General features: G+C 46.6%; 1 protein-coding gene across 2 annotated transcripts in view; it reads left to right on the top strand.

Annotated features, from left to right (window-relative positions):
* Positions 1 to 1,048: 1,048 nt before the first annotated feature.
* SPEN (spen family transcriptional repressor) overlaps positions 1,049 to 14,705 on the top strand; it is a 98,842-nt gene continuing 85,185 nt past the window's right edge. The window contains exon 1 of one of the 2 annotated variants that reach the window (XM_007980411.3): positions 1,049 to 1,465. In XM_007980411.3, coding sequence (XP_007978602.3) covers positions 1,383 to 1,465 — 83 coding nt within the window. In that variant the 5' untranslated portion in view covers positions 1,049 to 1,382. The remainder of the gene's footprint in view (positions 1,466 to 14,705) is intronic. The other variant, XM_007980415.3, reaches the window with a different exon arrangement.

Raw genomic sequence — 14,705 nt, 5'->3', positions numbered from 1 at the left:
TATTAAATTATGGTAAACCCTCTGAGGAGAACAATATTGGATTCCTGTCTCATTTTCGTTTTATTCCTTGTATACCATAGCGATCAGCAAGGATATCTTGCAAACGGTTTCGCAAGATCCTATATAAAAAAGTTGCTTAGGCCGGGTGCAGTGGCTCACGCCTGTAATCCCAGCATTTTGGGAGGCTGAGGCGGGCGGATCACCTGAGGTCAGGAGTTCAAAACCAGTCTGGCCTACATGGTGAAACCCTGTTTCTAATAAAAATACAAAAATTAGCCAGTTGTGTTTGCGGGTGCCTGTAAACCCAGCTACTCGGGAGGCTGAGGCAGGAGAATAGCTTGAGCCTGGGAGGCGGAGGTTGCAGTGAGCCGAGACCGTGCCACTGCACTCCAGCAGCCTGGGCAACAAAGCAAGACTCCGTATTAAAAAAAAAAAAAAAAAAAAAGTTGCTTCATGTTACAAGCCAGTGACTCTTGGATGGGATGCGTTTCCGAAGCCGTCGCTGTTCAGCAGGGCAGTGAAAAGGGCACCCTTTTAATGATCGCTTTCCCAAGCAGGCAGGGATCCAAGTGCCCGGAAACGCCGGGAGCTGGCCGCCGGGTGAGCGGAGGACGAAGGGGTCTGGCTTCTAGGGGACAGGCCTTGGCAGCCGCTTTGACGCGTAGCCCTGTGGAAACCAATTGCATTTCTCTTAATATCTTCCACCAGGCCAGGGCCTGGGGTTACCGCTGGAGGAGCTAAAGACCGCCCCTGCCTCCCCAGCCGCCCCTTGCCCGGCGCGGGAACCCGACGTAGAGCCCGCCAGGCGGCGGGACTCCACTAGCAGCTGCGCGCCTGCGCATGGGGCCGAGGGCGCGAGCGTTTCTTCCCCGCCAGGCGTTCCTCACTTCGTCGCCCGGCCGGCGCGCCTGCGCGCCAGCTGGGAGGAACTCAGCGTCTCCGCCAAGGCGGGCGGGAGGACGCGCGCGCGCCCGCGGCGAGGGGGAGGCGGTGCGGCGGCGGGAGGCGGGCCGCGCGCGCCGGTGGGAAGCGTCCGGCTGCCACAGCGCCAGCTCCGTCGTAGTCGCTGCCGCCTGTGTCCCGCTCGCCCCTCCTCCCGCTCCCCCGCCCGCCGCTGCCCGGGCGCATGCGCCGCCGGAGCGCGAGGGTCGGCTTCGGGTGTGTGGTGGCGGCAGAGCGGAGCTGCGAGGCCCGAGAGTCAGAACCTGGGGGAGAGGGATGGTCTCTGCACGAGGGGGAGCCGGAGGAGCCGCCGCCGCTGCCGACGCCACCGCCGCAGCCGCCGCCGCCGCCGCCCCGGCACCCGCCTCCCGGCGCTGACGGTCTCGTACGAAGCCGGCGAGGGGGAGCCAGCAGCGGTGGTCGCCGGCACGCCGCCCAGCATGGTCCGGGAAACCAGGCACCTCTGGGTGGGCAACTTACCCGAGAACGTGCGGGAAGAGAAGATCATCGAGCATTTCAAACGGTGAGTGACACGAGGCCCGCGGCTGCGCTTGCTCCTCGGGCGCCGCTTCTCGGCCCGGCCCGTTGCCGGCCCCTCCCGGAGCGCGGAGCTGGTGAGGAGGACCCCGGCCCGGACCCACGGGCTGTGGGGACCTGGTCAGCGGCTCGACCCGCGTCGCGGCGTTGGGCCTCGGGTGTCTGCGGTGCGGGCGGTCGAGCCGCGCCGCCTTCCAAGAGCCCACGGGGCCCCGGCGGCCGCGTCCCTGGCGAGGGAGGTGGCCGAGGCTCGGCCTCCACGCAGCCGGCGCCCCGGGGCTGCCCTCGCGTCGGCCAGGGAGCCGGTGGGAGCTGCGCTGGGCGGCGGGGTCGCGTCCTTGCGCGCTATGCCCGGCCCGGAGCAGCCGGGACCCGAGCCCGCCCGACAGCCCGGTCCGGCGCCGCCACTCCGAGCCGCTCTGCGGGCGCTCGGCAATGTCTGACTTCGGGAGGGTTCCGTGCGAAGGGAAAGGCGGTGCGAAAACAGAAGTCGCAGTAGGTACTGTGGGCGCGTCACGGACCCGGAGAGACCACCTAGGACCTCTTCGGAGGATTTGCACCCTTGAAACTCACTGGGAATGGCAAACGTTTCTCGTTTTTGCGAGGCTGAGTGGAGAGTGGTGTGAAATAAGTTGGTGCGCCCGCTTGGGCTCCTTCGTCCCCGGTGGAGGAGACCGCGGACTCTGACAGGAGGTTGCCCGCCCCGGCGTCCGTAGCTTCGGGTCGCACTCCCCGGCCGCCCTAAGACCCTGGTGCCCCCCACCCCTGAATTCCCGAATCAAACGGTAAAACATTCCAAACCTTTTACGATGAGAAGATGTAGCTTAAAAAAAAAAAACAACAGAAAACCTCCCCTGAATATTTTTGTGAATTATAAGAATAAATGTTGTCCTTGATACATCTTATTGAGTAGTATGTAGCGCGTTTTCTTTGTGAAATGCTTGTGTACCGTAACGGATAGGCCTCCGCATAAAACACTGATTAAAATGACGATTGGCTTGTACTTGGTGCAAATTCAGAGGGACCGTAGCAAATCTGTGATTGTATTCGAAAATGACAGTTTATTCCGATATTTAAGACCCTGGAAGGTTTCAAGTTTGGCTTTTAATTTCCCCTACTATGTAGTGAGTGAAGGAAATTATGGAGCGTCCTCATTAATGAGTCACCATGGGAAAAATAGATTGCGTCGCTCGCCTTGAGCCGCTTGGATAAGGAAATGGAAGCAGCGGCGGCGGAGCCTCCTGTCTTTTAAATGGAGGATCATTGATTGTGTTGGTGGTTGCTGTTACTGGAGCATTAAACCCTCGCCGCTGGAGCGCGCGTCTGCGCGTGTCCGCGTGTGAAAAGGAGCCGGGAATCGTGGGGCCATTCATAACCTGCTGGAGCTGTCCTCCGCAGGCCGGGGGGAGGTGCGCGCTTCCAGGGACTCTCCCGGTGTTTACTACGTCGTGCCTGAGAAACCAGGCGGGGGCGGGGGGAGGCAGGGAGCAAAAATTCACCTCTGTGCCCTAGGATGAAGGGGAGACCACAGGCTGGATTGGGAAGCAGATGGGAACTTTCTCTTCCTGGCGCTGCTCCACCCCTTACCCGCCTCCCACCTCCTGCCTTCTCCCCCAGTATCGTCAGTGTTTTGATGGAAAAATCATTTAGGTGCAGATTATTGGAGTGGAAAAACCACTTAGATGTGCTCACTTTAATCCCCTGCGGACTTTCTCTGTAGTTCTCTGCCTGGGAAATTCGTATGCACCGATGTGCAAGCACGTGCATTGCAGCATTCGCTCGCTCCTCAGTGTTATGTGCCCAGACGTGTCATTTCTCATTATGCAGATTCCAGAGACATTGCATGCCTATGGTGGGGAGTTTGGCCCCTCTGCAAGATTAGGGGGCAGAGAAGAAGGAAGAAATCGTCCCAGGCAGCTTTGGAAGGGTTCTTAGTGGACGGTGCTGCGGTCTGGCTTGTGTGAATGACTTTCTAAAATGGCGGCCAGGACCCACTTTATGTGGGAATCAGCAGAGCCGATCTCAGAATGCACAGAGGGAGGAGGGGGCGGAGGATTCGAGCTGCCTTGGAAAGCGGCAGTCTGGAAGAACATTACTGTATTAAAAACGGCTTAGCTGGCACTTTGCTCACGACTGCATTCAAAGGAGTATCTTACCTATTGCAGAGTAAAAGCAGATGCTACTGATAAAAGCAGATTATTTTAAAACTAAGCAGATCATGTGTCCCTGGAATTCTTTTATTTTAAAGGTCTTTTTTTTTTTCATTTTTAAACAAATCTATTTAGTTCTTTAAATAGACAGTACATTTTTATGGGTTCAAAGCACGTGAAAGGTATACAGAGAAAAATCTCCACCTCTGACCCTGGGATTCCCAGTTCCCACACATCCTCCCCTCATCCCCCAACATCCAGGTAATGTCTATTTCTGGTTTCTTGTTTATCTTTCTGCATGTACAAGAAATGTTCCTGCTGATCCAGTCGTGGAGCTAAATGGACCTTGTTTGGAGGAACTCAAGGCTTTTTATCCCTATTGTGGGATATATTTTGTAAAATGTGTGATTGCTACTGAGAGTAAAAATGAAATCTGAATAAGTGAAAAGAATAAAAAGGTAGTTGTACCAGAATGATGTCTCTGCAAGAAAATGAAATAGTATTCACTTCCGGTGTCTTGTAGAAATCAGAATGAGAAAAACCATGCAATACCTATATTAAAACTGAACTTTAAGTGCCTACTGTTACCCTTTTCCCCAGCTGATTACATTAATAACCGTTTTACAGGATTAAGAGGTGTACACTGGGAATACATTATGTAAAACGTTTTCAAGATGAATGTTCTCTTAACAGTGATTAGGCTTTTGTAGTAAGTGTTTGGATTTTACAAAAAGATTAAACCAAACAGCTTTGGGGACAGCTTAGAGACGTTTTAACAGAAAAAAGAGGTCAGTCAATTCTTTAAAAAATTTTTTATTTTTAAATTTACATTCTGATTAGTTGTTTTGTTTGTTTTTAAATGAACGGTAGATTGAGAGGAGGATGGTGATTTGGCTCCCCCCCCCCCCAGTGCCAAAGAAAGACCAAATCCTTAAAACATAATCAGAACGTTTACAAAAATTGGCTTTTCTTTTCTTGCAATAATAATAAATCTGTTGTTATTTTTACAGTTTTCAGTTTGCTGATTTAAAAAAATTAAATGAGAACTATTTCTGAATCGGGTTTTAGTTAACAAAGATTCATTACAGGGGCACAATAGAGAAAGCCCTTTCCTTTGTACGTTAGCTGGGTTGAAGGGGGAAGGGAGGAGTTATACAACAATTGATTCCTGTCTTTTAGTTATGAGATGGAGAGGTGTGTGCAAAGGCGACTCCTTGAATTGGAATGAGCAAATGAATAAAACCCTTAAAATATTTAAAATCTTTATCTTTTCAGATTTTAAGTATGTTGCGAATTTATGATTTTCCCATCCATCTCCAGTTTCAGAGACTAGGTTAAAGATTATGCAGAGGTGAAGTGAGGTAGCCCCTCCTGTAAAAATACTGTTTTAGAGGCTGGGCGCGGTGGCTCACGCCTGTTATCCCAGCACTTTGGGAGGCCGAGGTGGGCGAATCATGGAAGTCGAGAGTTCAAGACCAGTCTGGTGAACATGGAAAACTCCGTCTCTACTAAAATACAAAAAATTAGCCCGGCATGGTAGTGTGCGCCTGTAGTCCTGGCTACTTCGGTGGCTGAGGCAGGGGAATCGCTTGAACCTGGGAGATGGAGGTTTCAGTGAGCTGAGATTGTGCCACTGCACTCTAACCTGGGTGATAGCGCAAGACTCCGTCTTGGGGGTTGGGGAGCGGAGAATGAGACCCATTTAAAAATGTAAATTTTTTTTTTTTTTTTTTTTTTTGAGACGGAGTCTTGCTCTGTAGCCCGGGCTGGAGTGCAGTGGCCGGATCTCAGCTCACTGCAAGCTCCGCCTCCCGGGTTCCCGCCATTCTCCTGCCTCAGCCTCCGGAGTAGCTGGGACTACAGGCGTCCGCCACCTCGCCCGGCTAGTTTTTTGTATTTTTTTTTTTCTAGTAGAGACGGGGTTTCACCGTGTTAGCCAGGATGGTCTCGATCTCCTGACCTCGTGATCCACCCGTCTCGGCCTCCCTAAGTGCTGGGATTACAGGCTTGAGCCACCGCGCCCGGCCTAAAAATGTAATTTGTTTTTGCTGATTTTAAATGTTTGATCACAGTGGCTTTCCTGAGTTAAATAGATGGAATAGTTACTACATTTTATGTATATTCAGATATCGTTACCTCTGGGACACAATATAAAATATTGAATTTCCTTGTCCTGATTACTAGGGATATTTTTAGGCTTAAACACATTTGACTCACTGTAACCTGTATCATTGTTACATCCCTTCTTCATTTGAGACCAGAAGGTTTCTATGAAACCACTTCTTGTCTATGGCCATACCACCCATACCACCCCCATCCCGTCTGTGAAACCACCTCTGGTTTTGAATATTCTGATTTTCAGTATCTATTTTCATGATAGGCTTTTGCACATTTTAAAAATGAAACAAAAAATTCAGTTATCTTGAAGCAACATTAAAAGTTACACAGAATAATTATATAAAGCAATACAGAATAATACAGAAAAATTATACAGATTATACAAAATAATAAAAAATAGCAAAATGGATTTTATTTTCCAAAAGGAATGCCCCTGGCAGATTGGAGGAAAATACAGGGCTCAGTGCCAGGAAGAATGATAGTGTTTCGCTTGTGTAGAGGGCACCTTTTTCTAACTACCTTTGTTGTAGACTCGTGATTGCTGGGATTGTATTGTGTGGTATGCTTATGAAGAGGTTTCAGGCTTGATTTATGGGACATTTTAAATCCTGTGAACGCTAATCCTTTGGGAAAATTTATGTAGGAGGTTTTTCCAAATAGTCTTTCAAGTTTCCCTTTCCCCCTAGTTTGAAGTTTTACTGAAATTAAAAAAAAATTTAAACTATTCCATGAGAACTAGCATATCCAATTGGAGACTATATATTTCTTTGCTTTTATTAATTGACTGACTGACTGACTGAGATAGAGTCACCCAAGATGGATCATGGCTCAGTGCAGCCTTGACCTCCCAGGCTCAAGCGATCCTCCCACCTCAGCCTCCAAAGTAGCTAGGACCACAGGCATGTGCCACCACACCTGACTAATACTTTGTAGGGATGGAAGGTCTCCCTATGTTGCCCAGCCCTGGTCTTGAACTCCTGGGCTCAAGTGATCCTCCCACCTTGACCTCCCAGAGTGCTGGGTAAATTACAGGCATGAGCCAGCTTGTCCAGCCTTTGCTTTTATTTTTATTTTCATTATTTTTTTATTTTTATTTTTTTCATTTTTTTGAGCTAGAATCTTGCTCTGTCGCCCAGGCTGGAGTTCAATGGCATGGTCTCAGCTCACTGCAACCTCTGCTCTCCCAGTTCAAGTGATTCTCCTGCCTTAGCTTCTCGAGTAGCTGAGATTACAGGTGCTTGCCACCACACCCGGCTAATTTTTGTATTTTTAGTAGAGACGGGGTTTTACTATGTTGGCCAGACTGTTCTCACTCCTGATCTCGTGATTTGCCCTCCTTGGCCTTCCAAAGTGCTGGTATTTCAAGCATGAGCCACTGCGCCTGGGCTAATTTTTGTGTTTTTATTAGAGTCGGGGTTTCACCATGTTGGCCAGGCTGGTCTCGACCTCCTGACCTCAAGTGATCTGCCTGCCTCTGCCTCCCAAAGTGCTGGGATTACAGGTGCGAACCACCATGCCCGGCCTGCTTGCTTTTATTTTTAAAACATTTTTAGTGTTAGTTTGAGCTGTAGTTAACCGTCCACAGTATTTAGAGTAAATAATGTAGGCTGAAAATACCTTGGTGTATATATTCATTAAATTGGGCTCCTGAATTGTGTTATTGGATGATTTGAAATAAGTGCTGTTCAGCCCGTTGAAACACATATATTAGCTTGCTGAACAAGGAGACTAAATAGAGTATGTTTATCTGTAGTTAAATCTTTACTATTTGATTTAAAATTTTTTTAAACTTATTATTTTTATGTGCCTTACAGCTACACATATTTTGAATGAAAATAGTGTACCTCTCTGTGGAAACCAATTAGAATGTTAATCATTTTATTATAAACCATGTAATTTTTGTGTGATATCTTGCTGGTTTTTAGTGTGTGGAAATATGCTTTTCAGTGAGTGAAGATTTTTTTGATACAATTTTAAAGTATCTCAATATTCAGATTGTTCTCCCTACATGTATCCCTGTCTGCCAAGTTGAAGATTATAAGCATCTAAAAAAACCATAGTGGAATGGCTCTGTAAAATCCTAACTTAAATTTAGTGAATTCTTGGATTTAATTATGATTTCATTTTGAGTATAGAAATGAAATGAACTCTAGCATATTTAAAGATTTGTATTATATAGTTTAAGGAACTGCTCCAATCCTTAGAATTAAGGAATATTTGTGGGAAAATTCAAATGAGAAACACTATTTCTTATCCTGTGTCCCTGGTGCTAGATTTTTAGTCCAGCCTTAAATGCACGGGTTGTATGTGGGTGTCTTTGTATTACGTGCTCTTTGGGTCACTAGGGAACATTTCCAAATGATATGAAGATTTTTCTAATTATACATTGTATTGACTTTGTTATATTCCCATTACGTTACACATAGCATATGTACTTTTACATATAATACATTCATAGTTTCTTTGATTCTTAAAACTGTTTGACTAAAAGTGATTTTTTTTTACACATATTTTTTCCTTTGATTTAAAAACTGGGGCTTATGAACTCAAAAAACATTTTGTAGTTTACAAAACTACATTTGACATGTAGCGATTTGTCTTTTACCAATCAAATTGGTGGGTAGTAGAAGTATTTTGTCTGAACCATTAATTTTTTAAAATTATGCTGTTTGCAGCCGGGCATGGTGGCTCCTGCCTGTAATCCCAGCGCTTTGGGAGGCTGAGGTGGGTGGATCACGAGGTCAGGAGTTCAAGACCAGCCTGACCAACATGGTGAAACCCTGTCTCTACTAAAAATACAAAAAATTAGCCTGGCATAGTGGCGAGCGCCTATAATCCCAGCTACTTGGGAGGCCGAGGCAGGAGAATTGCTTGAACCCAGGAGGTGGAGGTTGCGGTGAGCTGAGAGCATGCCATTGCACTCCAGCCTGGGTGACAGAGCAAGACTCTGTTTCAAGAAAAAAACAAAAAACATACATATATATATATATATATATATATATGTATTTGCTGTTTGCAGTGAAGGCTCATTTGCATTCAAGATTATTTAAAAGTCTCCTTGGATTAAAAGATAAAAGAACAATTTATTTATTATATGAAAAGGATGTTAGAATCTTTTTTTTTTTTTTTTTTTGAGATAGAGTCTCTCTCTGTTGCCCAGGCTGGAGTGCAGTGGCGCGATCTTGGCTCACTGCAAGCTCCACCTCCTGGGTTCACGCCATTCTCCTGCGTCAGCCTCCCGAGTAGCTGGGATTACAGGCACCCGCCATCATGCCCGGCTAATTTTTTTGTATTTTTAGTAGAGACGAGGTTTTACCATGTTAGCCAGGATGGTCTCGATCTCCTGACCTCATGATCCACCCGCCTCGGCCTCCCAAAGTGCTGGGATTACAGGTGTGAGCCACTGCGCCCGGCCGGATGTTAGAATCTTTAATGAAGACCACATCGATCAGAATTCAGGAGGAAGTACTAAACTTGGATGGGAAAATGCATCTTTATTTTTAGTAACTTTTTACTGGGATCTAATATTTCCTTCAACTATAATATAGGGAAAACTAATAGGTAGTAGTTGTGATTTTCGTCACCAATACAAATCATATGTATTTTCATATTTTGTATTACAGTTTTTGCAAATACTTCATTATAGTCGTCACAACTTGGAAATTACAGTAGCTGTTAGACCTGCTGCCAGATACTTTTTTTTTTCTTTGAGACAGAGTCTTGCTGTGTTGCCCAGGCTGGAGTGCTGTGGCATGATCTTGGCTCACTGCAGTCTCTGCCTCCCAGCCTTTTTGAGACGGAGTCTCGTTCTGTTGCCCAGGCTGAAGTGCAGTGGCGTGATCTCAGCTCACTGCAACCTCCACCTCCCGAGTTCAAGTGATCCTTCTACCTCAGCCTACCGAATAGCTGGGACTACAGGCCTACGCCACCACACCCAGCTAATTTTTGTAATTTTAGTAGAGATGGGGTTTCACCATGTTAGCCAGGCTGGTCTTGAACTCCTGACCTCAAGCGACTGCCCACCTCAGCTTCCCAAAGTGTTGGTATTACAGGCATGAGCCACCATGCCTGGCCCCTATTTTTTTTTTTTTTTTTCCATAAAAATTTTTTTTTCTACTAGGTTGGAGTGTAATGGCATAATTATGGTTCACTGCAGCCTCGACCTCCTGGGCTCAAGGTATCCTTTCACCTTAGCCTTCTCAGTATCTGGGACTATAGGCATGAGCCATAATGTCCAGCTAATTAAAAAAATTTGTTCTAGAGACAAGATCCGGTGGCTCACACCTGTAATCCCAGCACTTTGGGAGGCCAAGGTGGGTGGATCATGAGATCAGGAGATCAGGCCAACATAGTGAAATCCTGTGTCTACTAAAAATACAAAAATTAGCTGAGAGGCCAGGCGCAGTGGCTCATGCTTGTAATCCCAGCACTTTGGGAGGCCGAGGCGGGCGGATCACGAGGTCAGGAGATCGAGACCACAGTGAAACCACGTCTTTACTAAAAATACAAAAAATTAGCTGGGCGCGGTGGCAGGCATCTGTAGTCCCAGCTGCTTGGGAGGCTGAGGCAGGAGAATGGCGTGAACCCAGGAGGCGGAGCTTGCAGTGAGCCAAGATCGTGCCACTGCACTCCAGCCTGGGCGACAGAGCAAGACTCCGTCTCAAAAAAAAAAAAAAAAAAAAAAAAAAGTAGCTGGGCGTGGTGGCACGTGCCTGTAATCCCAGCTACGTGGGAGGCTGAAGCAGGAGAATCACTTGAACCTGGGAGTTGGAGGTTGCAGTGAGCCAAGATCGCGCCACTGTACTCCAGCCTGGCGACAGAGCAAGACTCTGTCTCAAAAAAAAGAGACAAGGTTTCACTATGTTGCCTAGACTGTTCTTGAACTCCTGGGTTCAAGTGATCCTCCTACCTTGTCCTACCAAAGTGCTGTGATTACAGGCATGAGTCATTGGGCCCAGCCAAAAAAAAAAAAAAAAAGTTCGGGATGAGACTAGAACTCCCACATCCCCGTCTCCCAAATTCCCCAGTTAACATTTTGTCACGTTTGCTCCATTACCCTCTGTTGTCTTTATGGTATGATGTCCTTCCACTCTAAATTCTCTAGTGTGTACCTCCCTGAAACAAGGACACTTTCCTGTATTGCCACCCTGTAGTCCTCCGAGTTAGGAAATCAGAATTGATACAACACTACCACCCAAACCATAGCTTAGGTATATAGTAGGCTCTACCATCGAGGTTTGCGTAAGTACGCCCTATGTTGTTTTCACAATGATGAAGTCACCTAAAGATGCATTTCTCAGAATGTATCCCTGTTCTTAAGTGATGCATGACTATATTTGGATGATCAGTTGAATTTTAAAAGAGCTTGGCCAGGTGCAGTGGCTCTCGCCTGTATTCCAGCACTTTGGAAGGCTGAGGCAGGTGGATCACTTGAGTTTAGGAGTTCCAGACCAGCCTGGGCAACATGGTGAAACCCAGGCTTTAAAAAAAAAAGGGCCGGTCATGGTGGTGTAGTAGTCCCAGCTGTTCAGGAGGCTGAGGTGGGAGGATCACTTGGGCCCATGAGGCAGAGGCTACAGTGAGCCGATATTATGCTGCTGTGCTCTTCCCTGGGCAATAGAGCAAAACCCTGTTTGAAAAAACAAACAAACAAAAAACTTAATGTTTCAAAATAGTGTATAGCTATTATATGTGACATTGGTGTATCAGTTACTTTGAAATGAATCCTTCTGCTAACCAGCTATGTTCTTCAATCAAACATATCTCTCCTTAATTAGTATTTGTGAAGTTTCAAATAGTTTTAAATTATATTGCAGTCAGTTTTCTTTTTTAGTTTTTTTTTTTTTTTTTTAAATTAAGAGATGGAGTCTGACAATGTCACCTGGGCTGCAGTGCAGTGGCTATACACAGGTGAGATCATAGCTCACTGCAGCCTCCCAACTTTTGGCTTCAAGCAATACTTCCACCTCAACCTCCCAAGTATATAGGATTACAGGTATGTGCCACTGCACTCTATTTATAGTTCTTTTTTTTTTTTGAGACAGGGTCTGTCTCTGTCACCGAGGCTGGAGTACAGTGGTGTGATCATGGCTTACTGCAGCCTTTACCTTCTGAGATGATCCGCCCATCTCAGCCTCCCAAGTAGCTGGGACTACAGGTGCACGCTACAATGCTCAACTAATGTTTGTATTTTTGGTAGGGATGAGATTTCACTATGTTGCCCAGGCTGATCTCAAACTTCTGAACTCAAGCAATGTACTTGGGATTATGAGTGTGCACCACAGTTAATTTTGAAAAAAATGACTGTGTGCTCTGTTATACTCTGTTATACTAATCTGTGCTTTATAAAGGTATAAGATATGCACTCTTTTTTCTTTTTTGGTCTCTTCTACCTCTATTTTTCTTAAGTAGTAACCCTTTTCCACAGTGGTTTTTTTTTTTTTTTTTTTGGACACAGGTATTCCCTTTCAGCCTGTTTGCTTTGTCATTCTAAAAGTAGATACAGAAAAGGAACTTTCATCACAGCTTTGTGTCTCAAAGAGTTGTGACATTTTATTTACTGTATATTGAATTGATTTGAAATTTGTTTTAAAAATGATTTTTAAGAGGACTCTTCCTAAAAATACTTCTTATTTCTGGAGAAAGCTTTTTGTTCTAGAGATACTATAATTCAGAAGATTAAAATGTTGACGTGACTGGAGAGGCTCAGGTATTTAATAAGTGTAAAGAATGATCAGTTAACATCTTTATTTTGTTGTTTTTTGAAGCAGAGTCTCGCTCTGTCCCCCAGGCTGGAGTGCAGTGGCGCGATCTTGGCTCACTGCAAGCGCCTCCTGGGTTCACTCCATTCTCCTGCCTCAGCCTCCTGAGTAGCTGGGACTACAGGCGCCCGCCAACACACTCGGCTAATTTTTTGTATCTTTAGTAGAGATGTGGTTTCACCATGTTAGCCAGGATGGTCTTGATCTCCTGACCTCATGATCCGCCAGCCTCAGCCTCCCAAAGTGCTGGGATTACAGGCGTGAGCCACTATGCCCGGCCTAGTTAACATCTTAAGGCATAGACTTCAGTGACTGTTTTTCTTTTTAAGACAGTCTTGTTCTGTTACCCAGGTTGGAGTGGAGTGGTATAATCCCAGCTCACTGCAGCCTTAACCTCCCAGGCTCATCAAATGACCCTCTCATCTCAGCCACCCAAGTAGCTTCAGCTAATTTTTTTTTTTGTAGAAATAAGGTCCCACTGTATTGCCCAGGATGGTCTCAAACTCCTGGGCTCAGGAGATCCTCCTGCCTCAGCCTCCCAAAGTGCTGGGATTACAAGTGTGACCATTACAGGTGTGTAAGTCCGGCCATTAGCGCCTTTTTTTTTTTTTTTTTTTTGGGATGGAGTCTTGCTCTGTCTCCAGGCTGGAGTGCGGTAGCAGGATCTCGGCTTACTGCAACCTCCACCTCCCGGGTTCAAGCGATTCCTCTGCCTCTTCCTCCTGAGTAGCTGGGACTACAGGCACTTACCACCACACCTGGCTAATTCTTTTGTATTTTAGTAGAAACGGGGTTTCACCATGTTGGCTAGGATGGTCTTGATCACCTGACCTTGTCATCTGCCTGCCTTGGCCTCCCAAAGTGCGAGGATTACAGGAGTGAGCCACCGCACCCGGACTTTTTTTTCTTTTTTTTTGAGACAGAGTCTTACTCTGTGGGCCAGGCTGGAGAGCAGTGGCATGATCTTGGCTCACTGCAACCTCTGCCTCCTGGTTCAATTGATTCTGCCACCTCAGCCTCCCAAGTAGCTTGAACTACAGTTGTGTGCCACCATGTCCAGCTAATTAAAAAAAAAATTTTTTTTTTGGTAGAGATGGGATTTCATCACATTGGTCAGGCTGAGTGATTTTTTTTTTTTTTTTTTTTTTTTTTGAGACGGAGTCTCGCTCTGTCACCCAGGCTGGAGTGCAGTGGCCGGATCTCAGCTCACTGCAAGCTCCGCCTCCCGGGTTTACGCCATTCTCCTGCCTCAGCCTCCCGAGTAGCTGGGACTACAGGCGCCCGCCATCTCGCCCGGCTAGTTTTTTGTATTTTTTTAGTAGAGACGGGGTTTCACTGGGTTAGCCAGGATGGTCTCGATCTCCTGACCTCGTGATCCGCCCGTCTCGGCCTCCCAAAGTGCTGGGATTACAGGCTTGAGCCACCGCGCCCGGCCTTTTTTTTTTTTTTTTGAGATGGCGTCTCACTCTGTCACCCAGGCTGGAGTGCAATGGTGTGGTCTTGGCTCACTGCATTCCACTTCCCGGGTTCAAGCGATTCTCCCACCTCAGCCTCCCAAGTAGCTGGGACTACAGGCACGTGCCACCACACCTGGCTAATTTTTGTATTTTTAGTAGAGACACGGTTTCAGTATGTTGGCCAGGCTGGTCTCAAACTCCTGACCTCATGATCCGCCTGCATCGGCCTCCCAAAGTGCTGGGATTACAGGCGTGAGCCAGTGCGCCTGGCCCAAATACTTTTTTATGGAGTAAGGATAAAAGTCACTAGTTAAGTCAAATATTAGAAATATTTGTATATTTCCCAAAGTTTTAAAAAATTATTATTGTACTAAAAAGTAAGTCATAAGGATAGAAGCTGATTTCCTTCTCAGCAGTTATACTGTAAATAACAGTATTAGTAAGCACCTTTTCAGAGTCCTTTCCATTCCCAGCAATTTTCTTGTAATTTTCCACTTCCAGAGTGCTGAAATTATAAGAGTGGGCTGGGCGCTGTGGCTCACGCCTGTAATCCTAGCACTCTGGGAAGCTGAGGTGGGTGGATCACAAGATCAGGAGTTCGAGACCAGCCTGGTCAATATGGTGAAACCCCGTCTCTACTAAAAATACGAAAAAATTAGCTGGGCGTGGTGGCACATGCCTGTAATCCCAGCTACTCAGGAGGCTGAGGCAGGAGAATCGTTTGAATCTGGGAGGTTGAG

The sequence above is a fragment of the Chlorocebus sabaeus genome, chromosome 20 (assembly GCF_047675955.1).
Source record: "Chlorocebus sabaeus isolate Y175 chromosome 20, mChlSab1.0.hap1, whole genome shotgun sequence".
In the NCBI taxonomy this organism is placed as follows: Eukaryota; Metazoa; Chordata; class Mammalia; order Primates; family Cercopithecidae; genus Chlorocebus; species Chlorocebus sabaeus.
This window is presented reverse-complemented; position numbering and strand designations above follow the sequence as displayed.